Source organism: Drosophila gunungcola, chromosome 3R, assembly GCF_025200985.1.
Source record: "Drosophila gunungcola strain Sukarami chromosome 3R, Dgunungcola_SK_2, whole genome shotgun sequence".
Classification (NCBI taxonomy): Eukaryota; Metazoa; Arthropoda; class Insecta; order Diptera; family Drosophilidae; genus Drosophila; species Drosophila gunungcola.
This window is the reverse complement of record NC_069139.1, coordinates 13,015,747-13,029,524: the sequence shown is the minus strand read 5'-3', so window position 1 is coordinate 13,029,524 and position 13,778 is coordinate 13,015,747. Positions and strand designations below refer to the sequence as shown.

Sequence of the window (13,778 nt, the reverse complement as noted above, 5' to 3'; positions counted from 1 at the left end):
GTTTTCTTATACCCTATTAAGTCTCAAATTTTAAAAAACAAAAAACATAAAACTCAGGTACTTACAATTAAACCCAATTTCTTTTATTTCTAAAAATTATTTGTAAGTAGTAAAATGTACAATCAATTCAATTTATATTCAAAGTAAATGCAATTTGAATTCCTGTGTAGATTTGGCCATTCCCCAATTTACATGCAACGTCAGTCAGGCGAAAAGATAAGCGGGAATGAAACTTCTTCGTGCCCACCTCGTTCTGGCTAAAAGCGTAAGCCAAAAATTCCACAATGCCAAGAGCCCGCACATTTTTCGGCCTTGGCAGCAGCCAGAATTGGGAGCAGAGCACGGGAATTGCACAAGTCGAAAAAGATACGTGCCCAGGCATTTGCATTTGAAGCCGATACCCGGAGCAGCCGTGTATTATCTCAACTGGCCGTGTGCATCTGCACTCTTGGCTGGACTCCACTGCGTATGCGTGTTGCCAGAGATTTGGGGGGGAAATCGAAAGCAAACAACGGACTTTTGTTCAGCCAAGAGTTCGCTGGCAGTCGCAGAGTGGAAATCTTAAAGCAGCTTAAGCGGACACGTGTTAACCATTTAATGACACTCGTAAATAAGGAAAGTCGTTAACTAGAGACCCAAATCTACCATAGACAAATTAAAATGAACTCCTCTTTTTGTCCTCGACCATCCAACACTCTACCGACTCTCGCCCAAAAGTAGGCTATGCCAATTGGCTTCGCTCGACTGAGACGGCCAAAATGCCCCAGGGAATTGGCAGCTGCCTGTTGCCAAATCTGTGCGATTAAAACCAACTGTAATTCTAGTCTAAGACACCCGCCTCCGCAATTCCGCAATCCACACAATGTTTAAGATTTAATTTAAATGTAGGCGTGCTAACTGGCATTCCGGGAAAATCCTAAACTCGCTCTTTGGCTCGGAAATAAACAGAAAAGCAAACCCTTGCCCAATTTGTACCGGAGTTTTTGTTTGTGCATAAAATTAAAGGAAGTCGACGGCAATGGGGCAACTTTTATGATTGGGTTGCTGGGCCACTGGCGTCCTGAGCCGGCTGCTTCGGTTAATAAAATATGCAAAAATTCAACACGAAAATTAAGTTTCCTTTCCGTCGGAGCGACCTTTCGCACCCGGCCCCCCATTCCTTACGTTTGCATGCTGGAGGAGCAACATATGGTCGGCCTTGCAGCATCACACATCCGCCCCGTCGCCCGGTTGACTAATAATCAAATTATTTAATATGACTAAAACTTTTCAGAGGCTGTCACGTCTCCGTTTTGTAATGGGTAAACTGTGTTTTCAGCGCACAAATCTGATGTCGTTATAATTATCATGTTATTGAGTTAATTACACATGCAGAGTGGTTGGTGGGTTTTGCCTGGAAGCAAATTTGACAGCTTAAAGCAGTAGTTTTGATCCTGGCAACGAACTTTTGGGCGGATAAAATTTGTACGCCACTCAAGACTAACTTTACATGATTCGAGCCATACGTGCACCGCTGTTCAACGGAAAATTCATTTGGCACACAAATAACGCAATTCTATTAAATAAATTGAATATGTTTACCGGCACAGGAAGCCTTTTAAACTAATGTGTGGGTGGGTGCGGGTGTGGGTGTGGGTGTGGGTGTGGGTGTGGGTGTGGGTGTGGGTGTGTGTGCTCCTTCCGTGCTCCATCATGTTTGCTGAGCACACAAATGTGGGCGAGCGAAAATGCCATTAAACGAAACGAACGGAATAAGCCTAACCAGAAAGTCAAGGGCCTTTCTTTCATTCCATTCGATTGTTATACGCGCAGGCATGAATGGGGCCCAATATATCAATACCTGATGCTCACCACCCAACCCCACACACCACCTCCAACCACACACACTCCGGCCCACAAAAGGTATATATTATTTATGACTGTGTATTTTAACTAAACAGAAATCGAATTGTTGTTTCTGACTGTTTGCTATTTGTGCCTGCACGTGGCTTTTCGCCGCCGACAACGTCAACAAATTCAGTTTTTTCGCATTTCCCATTTTTTGCGGTTTATTTGTAAGCGATCGAAATAAGAGAGTCGAACGTGTTTATGGGACAAATGAAGTACTTTAGATTCAATTATGCATTCGTCAACAGGGCACACAATGGCATCCCAAATTGTGGCATCCGTGTGGGTTGGCATCTTCTGTTTGTATACGTCGCTTAAATTTCGGCAGACTTTGCCAACATGCCAAAAGGAGTCCGCTTAAGGGCGAGGTCCTCTGGGCTCTCTGTTTGGCCACAAATCAGATTTGTGGTTATGCCTCTGCCGCCACCAGGACGAAGTGGCCAAAGTCCAGGGGCACTTAATAAGGGTAAGTGATGCCGGGGGCCAACCGCAGTTGGAGGTATCTGGTGGGTTTCCAAGGGGTTCGACTGCAAAGTCCGACCTTTGTTTGCACTTGACAGCAGCCCGACTCCAAATCAAAGTTCCGTCTGTCTGTCTGACAGCTTCAGTGTTTATTAATGGATGCCAACTTATTTGGCTTTATTCATTTTACGCTACTTCACGTCTCCTCTGACTCTGACTCAGACTCTGACTCACCGAGCAATCCTGTGGCCTGGTGAAAATCAATACTCCGGTCATCCGTTTTGGCGGCTTACAAGTGTAATCACCACATGAGTAGTTGGCCAAAGCGGGAGGTGTCGAGAAATCCCTGCTAATAGGCAGCTCCAATGCAATCCAATGACCCGGCTCCCCAACAAGACAACCGTACTCGAAAGGAAATCCCCCGACCTCAGCATTCCCTCACAAAGGAAAACTAAGTGAAGCCGAAATCCTTTGAGAAATTAGTTGGCTCGACCAAGTGGCTTTTCACTTCTGTGGACATTTTCCGTTTGGTGGGAAGCTCGTTCGTTTCTGCGGTTTAATAAGCTGACCAGGTCAGGACACTACTTAATCTTGGAAAATAAATTCCCAGAGTTCTTTTGGCCTATCGATTCAAAAACAGATGCTAGCATTCAGGCTGAAAACGGTAAACATTTTCTTTGTTTTTATGATATGTGCACATATAAAAGTATATTTACAAATATTCACTTTTCACTTTTATTCCACCATAAACACAAAGTTTTCGTGGAAAATTGAATTTATTAAAGTCAGAGAATGGTTTTTGATTTCTAATTTAGTTAAAGGTTTTAAGCATTCATTTAAAGGATGAGAAGCTCAACTATAACAGTCCGACACCATCCTAAACTTGGCAAAAATCTTTACTAACTATACATAAGTCGCAGAAACAAGCGCTTTTTAATTTACTTTAAAGGTTTTAAAATTTAATACAGCTGATGTTTTAATTTAAGGGCAAGAAACATTCAACAACATGTTATGGGTATAAATTCATTAATTTGGCAATTCAGTCCAGTTCGAAGACATTCGATATGAGAGGCAGCTACATTTTGTTCTGCCTGCGGTCAGACGAAAGTGCATGTCCAAGCTTTTTGGCAGCCTTTTGGGCAAGTGAGTTAGCCGGAAAGTGCTCTGTGGTGGGCGGCATTTAGCTGCCATTTGTTGCTGCATTTAGTCGAGTCAAAGGGCAGCTGGGAATCGAGTTAACAAGCAAATGCAATTACAAGCGACTAAATAAACTGAAGTTCCACTCTGATTTCATTCCCAGCCGAACCAAAGTCACTCGGCTTTGCTGACTGAGACTGAGGCTTAGACTGAGACTGACGTTGAATGCAACAAATTAGCGAGACACTGATGGGTTTGTGCCAGAGGCGCAATCAGGCCAATTTCGAGCTGACTGCTGACTCAATTAGGGAGCCTGATTCGCAAGGTCGCCGCCAGTACACAAATCGGATCGGATCAAGAGTCACTAGCTTGGCCCTTGTGGGCCATTAACTTATTAAAGTCCTCAGAGTTCGTCGAAAGTCATCGCCTGTTATGGCTGGCTTTAATTTGTGAGCCACCTTGCCGGCATCCCTAATTCAATTATCGGCCAGGGCAGCCAGCTCCCCTCGGCCCATCTGCTGGGTAAACATTTGCGTAAACTTTGCAATGGAATTATCTGAGCGTGTCATGGGTGTGCAGGCACAACAAGGGAATTCAGCTATCCTACGGATCCATTGAGAAGTCGGCGAAAGTGAAACGGCAAGGTAATGGAAGTGTGCTGTGGTTAAAAGTATGCAATGAGCGACTGAAAATCAAAGAATGAGGCCTCTTGTCAAGGGTAAACACTAGAAAATCGTTCTAATCTGACTTACCTAAGTGACACTCACAAATTGTGCAACAAGACATTCGACAAATTGCTTCTGGCACGGCAATTTGTATAAAAGGCCATTAGTACATAAAACCGTTAAAAAATCCTAAGTTTAGTAAAGGTGCTTTAACTATTGTTATTTAAATGTGACGCAAATCGTAATAATAAACATTTCATTTTAAGAATATATATACTAGTTCTTGTAACATCAAATTAAATAATATATTTGTAGTGTAATTATCAAATAAACATTTCAAAAAAGTCTTAAATTTAATTTATTAAAAATTAAAATTTTAGTTAACGCAAACAAATGTCAAGTTAAAATGAAGCAAAGCTTGTAAAAGCAAAACAGTCCTTAACAGATCGATGAAACCTAAAAAAATGATGCGCCATTAAATATCCATATTCTAATCACTCCACTCTTATTTAACGCAAGTACCGAGTACTTGTCCTTAAAGTTAATAGCCAAAGCATTTTTGGGGGAAACCCAGTCGGTGGATTAAGTGCAATCCCCGCGCACTCTGCGAATTTCTGTCGCACTTAATTAAAGTCGGTCGCGTAAGTCTTCCAGCCAGAGTGCCATGGCAGCCAAGTGGCTTTAAAAACTTTAAAATGTCCAGAGCTCTTAAATTTTGAAAAGGACGGCTTGTGGCAGCTGGCGCTCGCAATGGCATTGTCGTCGCGTCCTTCCCTCTGTGCTCGCACCGTACATAATTTAATTTGCTGACATAATACACTGAGCATTAACAAAGTAATTACGGGCATTAAGGCAACCGCATCGCCAGCGAATACTCCGCCGCCAATCAGCAGTCCCCGGTTTTCCCCGATTTTCACGGTTACCATGGCAGACGAGATGAGGAATTGCCATTGTGGTTGCCATGTTGCATACACTCGGCCGCAAGATTCTGTGTTTTCCAATTAGCACATCGCTGCTAATGATTCAACTGGATTGTCAAATGCTGAGATAAGGCCAAACGACCTTGAGCCCCACTGTAAAATGACAAAAAAAAGGATTCGCCATTGCAAAACTTATATATTGGTAAATTTAAAAATTATATAAAATCCTAAAAAATTTATTGTAATATTTTAATATTAAACAGTATCAGTATTTAACATTTTATAAGCGGCAGAGCATTCTGTTTGGAACTAGAACGAGGAAACTCATAAATAATTATGAGGCGATGTGGCTGTTTTAATAAAATCCAAAATAGAACCTTAATTTTATTTAGTTTCAACATTTTAAATGGATTTATTCCCAACCCGAATTCGTGGCTCATGGCTTGTGATTAAATTAGCCCCTATAAACTTGACATTTGACGGGTTGAATTTAAAATAAATCTGGCTCTGAATTTGTTTATCTCCTTCGTTCGTTTGTCTTCAGCTAAAAGTAAATAAATACAACAAGAAGGGTCGCCATAGTATATTTTATTGCCAAGCAAAACCAGAGTAAATTGCGCGGGAGGATAAGGGAGAAAGGAATACAAAGTATGCAGCTTTAATTACATAGTTGGCAAATGAAATTCCTTGAAATGTATTGAAATGAATAGATGGTCGACCGACCGTGTGCATACACATGACATAAAATGAATTAAAATGCGAATTGTAACTGGTGAAACGAATGAGCAAATGCCCGTTGTCAGTAGCGACTTTTGATTGTCTCCAGTCGCGTTGGCTTTTTTTTGTTTTGCCTTTTCTGGTGCTCCATCATTTTGTTATACGTACAGCTCGTACAAACACGAGTAATCAAATGCACGCACAACAGCCGGTGTTTGGTAGTAAACTGAAAGTTAAATATGTTCCTGCCCGCCCTTGGGCAACACATCCACATACCCACAATTTCATGTAAAAGGAGACAGCCTAGTCGTATACGCAACAAGGAAAAAAATCTGCGTATACGCAGAGTGGGCAGCAATTGCATTAAAGTGCTATATGGTTGCAGCTCTTGTTTCGGCTAAAATGTAAGCTCCACCTGAAACGTTAACTCTGCCAAATGTCAGTCCGCATGCCAAACGTCAGCCAATGCAAATATTAAAGTGTAGGTGATGTCCGGGGCTAGAATAACACGCCAAAATGTGTCATGTGGGCAATAGAGGATGAGCGACCGCCAGGCGACGAGGAGTGGGCCTGGTTCATGCGCAGTGGCTGCCATTTGGCAACTGCCAAAAGTCAAACTCGGCCAAAAGCCAAGAGGGCCGAGCCCAAGGACCGACGGAACGTGGTGGCAGGGAAACGGTCGGCAGTGGAACTCCACAATGTTACGACTACAGAGCGCCTAAACGCTCCCACTTGCATAATGCGCCAAATCTCGTTGTTTATATCTCGAGCTGGTCGTGAACTTTTGAAATGGAGATTTACGGCCAAAGTTTTGGGAATCCGTGCCACCCGCTCAGAGTCCCATTTCACAGAACTGGGAGCTCTAATTGGCTAACTTGCTGGCCAGGGGCCGCTGGTCAGCCAGCCATCCAGCGTTCGTCGGAAATCACCTGTTGATTTCCACTGCCGGATGGCCGGGCCTTAATTAAAGCCCAAGCCCTCTCGCCGGGCCAAATGAACTAAAGCCAGGTCAGATCTGGACCAGACAACTTTTCCTATCTTCTGCGCAAAAGTTTGGCTACGATAAGTGAACAGCACCGGATAGAGAGTGAAACAAATTAATCCACTTTGCTGAAATTTGTCAAAGCCGAGCAACGCTGGCGGGTCAAAGAGGTGAGGCACGTAAACTTATTTGATTCAATTTGACAGGCCTAGTGAGATGATGACAGCCAAAACTTTGGCCATGGAGGCTTGCTTGCTAAGTCAACTAACGACTGACAAAGACGTGTTTTATCTGCAATTGTAAAATAAACCATATATGTTTTAAACACAATTAATTTATTTATTTATTCGCCAACCATTTCATACTATTTTCTGGCCACTACTACATAAACATAGGATTATATATGACTAGTAATTTAATTCTTAACTTAAAGAATATATTTTTACTATATATTAATGAAGTTTATATATTTTGTCAAAAACATAATTTAAAAAACAAAAATAGTTTTCTTAACTAAAGTAAACAAGTTATTCCAACAGTAGTTAATGGGATATTCACATAAGCTTCAAAGCATTTTTTTTATAATTTAGTTTTTAATTGAGCAACAATTAATTAATTCCGTTCTCCAACCGTTGAGCATTACATACCTTAGGTTAAGAAAAATAAATAATTCTTGAGACAATGGCAGTGAATAACAAATTTTCACTCTCCGTCCGTAACATGGTGTCTGGCCAAACCTGAAGTAGCCGGTCCTGTCCATTTTCGTATTAAATTATGCAAGCTGAGACAAGCAGCTCAGTAAGTAAATCGGAGCGTGATAAACAATAGACAGATAGGCATACAAGGCGCACCAGTAATCGGTGCTAAGCAGTCGGACTTTGGCAAATATTACATTTTCAAATGGTACACGGAAAACCTTTTACTTTTCCCATATTGTTTGTTAGTTAGCGGGGCTGTGAAATATTTACAGAGGGCGAGGGAGAGGTTGTTGGGAGAAATCGTGTCACTGCCAATGCAAAGCCGAGGAAAAGTTGACAACAACAAGTGGCCGGGACAAGGATTATTACAAGGATTCAGTGGGAGCACTAGCACCATGGTCCTCATGCTGACGCCAGTCCCATTGTTGGCGCTAATGACACTTTTATAACTTTTTATAGATTTTCCACACATAATGTGAACTCTAGGGCCATTTATCGTGGCAGTGCCGACAGCGACAACAATCCTTTTTGTACGGCAGCATAATAATACATATAGTAAACGCCAGCGACGTTTATTTCGCCTTTCTTTTCGAAACTTATTTACGAGACTGTGTGAAAGAAGCTGCCGGATTTACAGAGCCTGGGTGCACGGGTGTATCTCGCATCTAGTATCTAGTATCTAATGGCTGTGTGTGCTGAAGTGGCTTGCCCCAGGGCGCCCACGGCGCGTATACGCATCGTGGCGCATACGAAACAGGAACGAAACAAACAAGCCGCAATATAATTTCGCAACAAATTTCAAATGCTAGACATGAACAACTTTTAAACTTACCCCCCACACACACATGGGGATCTAGGTAGTGAATCCCTTCATAGTAACGTGAATGCGTGGCAAGTTAAATTTAGAGAAGGATAAATACAGCTAGGTATGGGTAAATAAGCAAAATCAAAAGTAATCATGTTGATATTTGAGCAACCCACATGAATTATTTGGGGTTTTTTAAGAACACATTTGGGTTGATTTGATTGGTCTTAAAGCTGCTTAAGGCATGCCATCATCGTCATCCAAATTCATTGATTATGATGTTTACGCTATTCGTTGCTATTGTTTGGTTACTTTAATATTCTTATGTCCAAAAAAAAACTTTGACTCGTGTCAAATCCAAGATTTGTGGCCCAAAATACTCAATAAAGGCACATTTAAATATCTTGTCCGAGCAAAAAAAAAAAAAAAAACAAAATGAAAGCTTTAGGCGACTTCAAATCCGTCAAGGAAATGCAAGGTTTTTTTATTATAGTGTTTATTTAGGCATGATCATCACTTTCCAGCAAATGAAGATAACAACGCCTGATTTCAATAAACAACTGCTCTTAAGCGAAAAACAATCCAGAGTGGTCTATTAGCCTAGATTAGGACATAAATGCTTGCGAAATGTTTTTGGCAAATTGACCAAAATATTCAACATGCTAACAACGAGTTTCCTAGATAACTTTCCATTACCATTTAAGTAGTTCAGTTGTTCTTTATAATACAACTTTCTCAGCCTACCTCAATAGTGTTGATAGCAAGAGATTAAATTATATCTGTCTAAGCTGCAAGTAGTAAATGAAAAAGTAGTCTATTTATATTGTATTTTTTTTTATTGCTGTATACGGCAGCACACGTAGTGACGATGGCGACTGCTGTATGCACCCGCAGAATTTAAAATATGCTGTGATGGTCCGATCGAAAGAAGTAATACACCAATCCAAGAGTAAAATAATATTTTCCAACGATGTTGTTATGATGAATAGGTTTTCGTCGAAAATATAAACCAAAATGTATGTTAAGGATGCAATCGTCACGATTTTTTTCCTCGCAAAGAGGTGTTATTGTTTGATACCAAGATACTCCATAATATTGGGCTTTCAAATGCCACACGAACATTGTTGATTGCGATTGAATTGGATTGAGGTCCAACCGACAGGAACTGTCGCAGTCTCAGCTGACTTGAAATGCTCTAACATTGGGTGAGGTGAGTATACTTTTTAATTTCACTTACAACACAGACGGTTGAAATACTGGCAATTTATTTGCCGAGGGCATCTGGAAATGGTGCTTTAACATGTCGATGTGCCTTTGCACTGCAATCAGGGCACGTGTTTGCAGCTTTTCAGTTGCTGGCGAATTTTTTCTGCCCTCCCTTGAAAAAATTCACTGCGAAAAACGGCATAATATAAGATAGTTATTCAAAAAAAATTAATTTATGGTCCTTTTTGAAGTTTGTTTAGTTACACAACAATATTGGTATATTTGTATAAGATAACTAAACATCAATATATTACATTTTGGAACACAAAAGACATGTTTTCACAGAGATGCATAAAGTGTAGCTATATCTTTGAGATAGTTTAATTTGAAAATCATAGGCTTTAAAAAAATCTTGTAAATAATCTATTATTGCTAACACTTTTATTCTCTATGTACATCCAAGGACATTATACCCAAGTTTATATATACATATATGGACTAACATTTGTTAGCGGCATTTGTGACTGGTTGGCTTTTGTTCAAAAGTACAAGTTGCATTTTTGCCCGCCATTTACTCCTTCTTATGACAATGCCAGGACCTGCAGGCGTTGCCCCTACAGTTGCCGGTACTGTTGCTGTGCCAATATCCTGGCATCATCATCATTGTTATTGCTGCAGTCCAAACATGCGCCTGCTCGTTAGCTGGATACCAGTTCCAGCGAGCCCTGTTTATTTTGCCCCATGCCCTGTTTTCGCCAGAAACTTTGACATTTGATCAAGACCATTAAGGGTAGGGTAGATGGAAGCCTTTAGATTAAAGTTGACCACCTGCTTTTGGCATAGTTGATTTTATTTTGTCTGAAATCTTTTTCCTTAGACAATTTTAAATGGCAAACGACTTTACTACTATTAAAGGTCTCTTAGTAAGCCAATTGATATGAAGCACAAACAGTTGGCCGACGATGAGTTGGAATTGATTAAATTAATTAACGCTCAATTAGGCATGATGATTTCGCAAACTGCCGATTGTAAATAAATAAATATATTTTATTCATAATTGCGCGCGCTTATAAATTCTGACATATTGTTCGCACTCTCAAAATAATATTATGTATTTATACCGAATAATCTTAATTGGTGTGCCATTTTAATTTCCGCTTTAGGTGCAGCAATAAGCCTGCAAGGTTTACTCTGCCATCAATTAAATTATGTATGCGTTGTTGCAAAATCGCGTCTCTCTATAATTTAAAAGTATTTAATATTGAAGCGTATCACATTTAATTAATAAACCGATAAGTTAAATGGTAAATGGTCTTTCATTGTCTGCAATCAAAATCTTTATTCTGAAATTTGAATCATGAACTGACTGCAAAATTAACTTTTTGATACAAAAAAGTCAGGTAGAAAATCAGCTTCTGTTAAAAGGTCTGATTCATTTTTAACAGAATAAGAATAACTATAGTGGAATATGTATCTCGGGTTCGGCGTAAAATTAATTTTCCTTATATTATGCAATTTAAAGTGACTTTTTAATTACTTTTATTCGCTTTTTGCATTTAACTCTCGATAACTGGAATGTTTGTTTTTAAAATCAGCTTTAATCTTATTTAAAAACTTAATTCCATAGAAACTTTATGATTCCTACCCACATTGTATTGATTAAAACTTATTAATACAAGTCATTTATCATTTAAAATAGTTCTCTCATTTCAATTTCAGCAAATAAGTGAAACATTCTGATTTTGAAATATTCATTAAACGTTCGTACTTGGCAGTCAAAGCTTAGAAACTGGATTGACAAGATAGCTCAACGTATCTTTGCAACGCTTATAAAAGCCTGTTCAGATTGAACATATCTTAGTACTACAATCGTTTGATTACAAAGATGTGGGCCCCCGTTTCATTAATTTTGCTGTCGACTGTCACCTTAAGTAAGTAAAATTACATGAGCTTAGTTTATATGAAATTGAAAACCTTTAATGTTTAAAATATAGCAATCCAAGCAGCTTCAGTTGGCCAAGAATGTGGAAAATTCAATGAAGAGCAGTTCCAGAATAAAAACATACTTACGGAGCTGGACGAGCATCCATGGGTTGGACGTATCGAAAATAAGGATAGCGATGGAAAAAATGAACTGCTCTGCATTGGCATTCTAATGGATGCCCGACATTTGGTGACAGCCGCCCACTGTTTCATTCATTCTCCCAATGATATTTTTAGTGTCGTTTTTGGCAACGCAGACTCCAGTGATGGCAAACTTGTTAGCTCGGTCACCATCCATCCAGATTATACAATTGGAAAACCCGAAAAGGACTTGGCCATAATCAAGCTAACCAAAGACGTTGAGTTTACAGACTTCGTTCAACCCATTTGCTTGCCTTCGGCGGAGAATCGCAAAAATGATCTAATCGTTGCCGGATTCGAGGGTCACTCTTATAATCCGGAAGTTGTAAGACTAGACAAACGCATCAAAATGCCATTCAATAGAACAGACAGTAATGAGTGCCACAAGCTGCAGAAGCGTTTCTCGGCGGAGTTGATTTGCGGCCACGCCGAGAGGACACCCTTTTCTGGGTCTGCTTTGGTTGAGGCTTCTGGGAACCCCCGGAAGTTCCATCTCATTGGGATGGCAGTGGTGGGCTTTGGCTCGCCCACAGGGCGGTACCAGGGATATCTCAATATTCTATCCAACCTAGATTGGATACAGCAGAATACCTCTGAGTGAAGACGACGAGTTCACAACTTTTCTCATTAGTAACAAGATTTTTAATTTTTAGCGCCCAAGCTGTGACTTCTGACAGGTTGATTTATAAATAAAGAAGCAAATTCGTACACCAAGTTTGTGGTTATCCATTTGGCCGCATTTAGTTGCTGCTGCTAATAAATTGGAAACGCTTTCAGGTTGTTTGCACAAAGTTGCCGGCTCCTGACCCAAACCCAAATGCATAAATCACGCGAAGCCCCCGAACACAGTTGGGCTCCCAGCCATTGGGTTGTCGCCTGCACGAAATTAAATTTCCACCCACCGCATCCTTCACCTTTTGGCCCCTCGCAACTTTGGCCATTAGACAACCGTGGGCGGTTGCCACTCCCACTCCCACTGCTCGACCTTCTGAATTCGCCTGCCTTCTGTTTTGGCCAAATGCAGTTTTTCGACACTTGGCTGGCGCCAAAAACCTTAAGTGCATATCAACTAGGAATAATTTATGTTTGGCTGGGGCCAAGCAACTCGCTTTTCATCTTCTCCATTGCAGCCAGTGCAGCCAGTGCATCCAGTGCCAACGGAAACCTTATCGAGTAGCAGCCATGGAATATGCAAATGTGCGAACAGCTGCGGCCATAAATTCATTGAAATGAATACTCGTAATCGAGGCACTCACACTCGAGTGCGAGATTTACACTGGCAGTAAATCATGCCTAATTGTCGCCAAAGCAGGAGTACTGATCGCAGTAGCCGAAGGATTCAGAATTCAGTGAAGTCATCAACAAGCGATTGGGTAGCGCATACGCCCCGTGGCCCGAAATGATTAATGTGCCATAAAATGCGCGCGCCAAAAACATTCACAGCTTACAGACCCTAACACGCGAAATCCGCACGCAAAACAAACGCAAACGCAGAAGCGAAGCCAAATTAAAATACACATTTTTATGGCACATTTTTATTGCAACACGTAAAACACAAATTGAGACAAGATGGAGTGGTGTGAAGTGGAGTGGAAGTGTAGGCCAATTGCGTGTGGCTGCTACAAGCAATTACAATTTTAAATGCAACGCACATAAAATGCACGGAATGTCTTTTTAAACGATAACGAGCTGCAATTTCAGTGCAAATCCCTCCCCAGACAATCAACTCAGTTCATATCCGACTTTGTGGCTGTACGGAATGTTAAACGGAATGCAAAGCAATATGCTTTTACCAGATCGGTTAATCTCTCGACCTCAGACATCCCTGACCTCCTACATCCTTTTGATACCTTCGATTTGCAGACTCCATTTTGGCCAGCAGTCCAAGGGAGTGCTCGAATGTGAAGCCGGTGATTGGAGAGGATGACCAGGAGCAACTCAGTTGGCTGGGCAGCATCAGATACACCAGGTCGGCCCTTGAGGCATATGTCTCCCGCAGCCAGGAGAGATTAGGTCGTCTTAGACTTATAAAATATCTAATAAATTAAATATTTTAAAATTATATGTTTTGAAAAGTCGGACATTTCACTAAACAATATTCTTCATTCAGTTACAAAAATTTGAAAATAACGTCTGGCTTAAACCTTTTCAGCGGCGTTGCCACATCGCCAGACT

At 40.7% G+C, this 13,778-nt stretch overlaps 1 protein-coding gene across 1 annotated transcript; it reads left to right on the top strand.

Moving 5' to 3' along the window:
* The first annotated feature begins 11,274 nt into the window (after nt 1-11,274).
* LOC128256423 (venom serine protease 34) lies at nt 11,275-12,317 on the top strand. Its single transcript, XM_052986774.1, has 2 exons — nt 11,275-11,410; nt 11,474-12,317. The coding sequence occupies exons 1-2, from the start codon at nt 11,365-11,367 to the stop codon at nt 12,202-12,204; spliced, it is 777 nt and encodes a 258-aa protein (XP_052842734.1). The 5' UTR covers nt 11,275-11,364; the 3' UTR covers nt 12,205-12,317.
* Nucleotides 12,318-13,778: the final 1,461 nt, after the last annotated feature.

What these genes read in the sequence shown, in the direction of transcription:
- LOC128256423 (XM_052986774.1), top strand. Translation starts at nt 11,365, where the DNA reads ATGTGGGCCCCCGTTTCATTAATTTTGCTGTCGACTGTCACCTTAA. An exon ending in GCTGTCGACTGTCACCTTAA is followed by an intron (nt 11,411 to 11,473) that starts GTAAGTAAAATT and finishes TTTAAAATATAG; the next exon opens with CAATCCAAGCAGCTTCAGTT.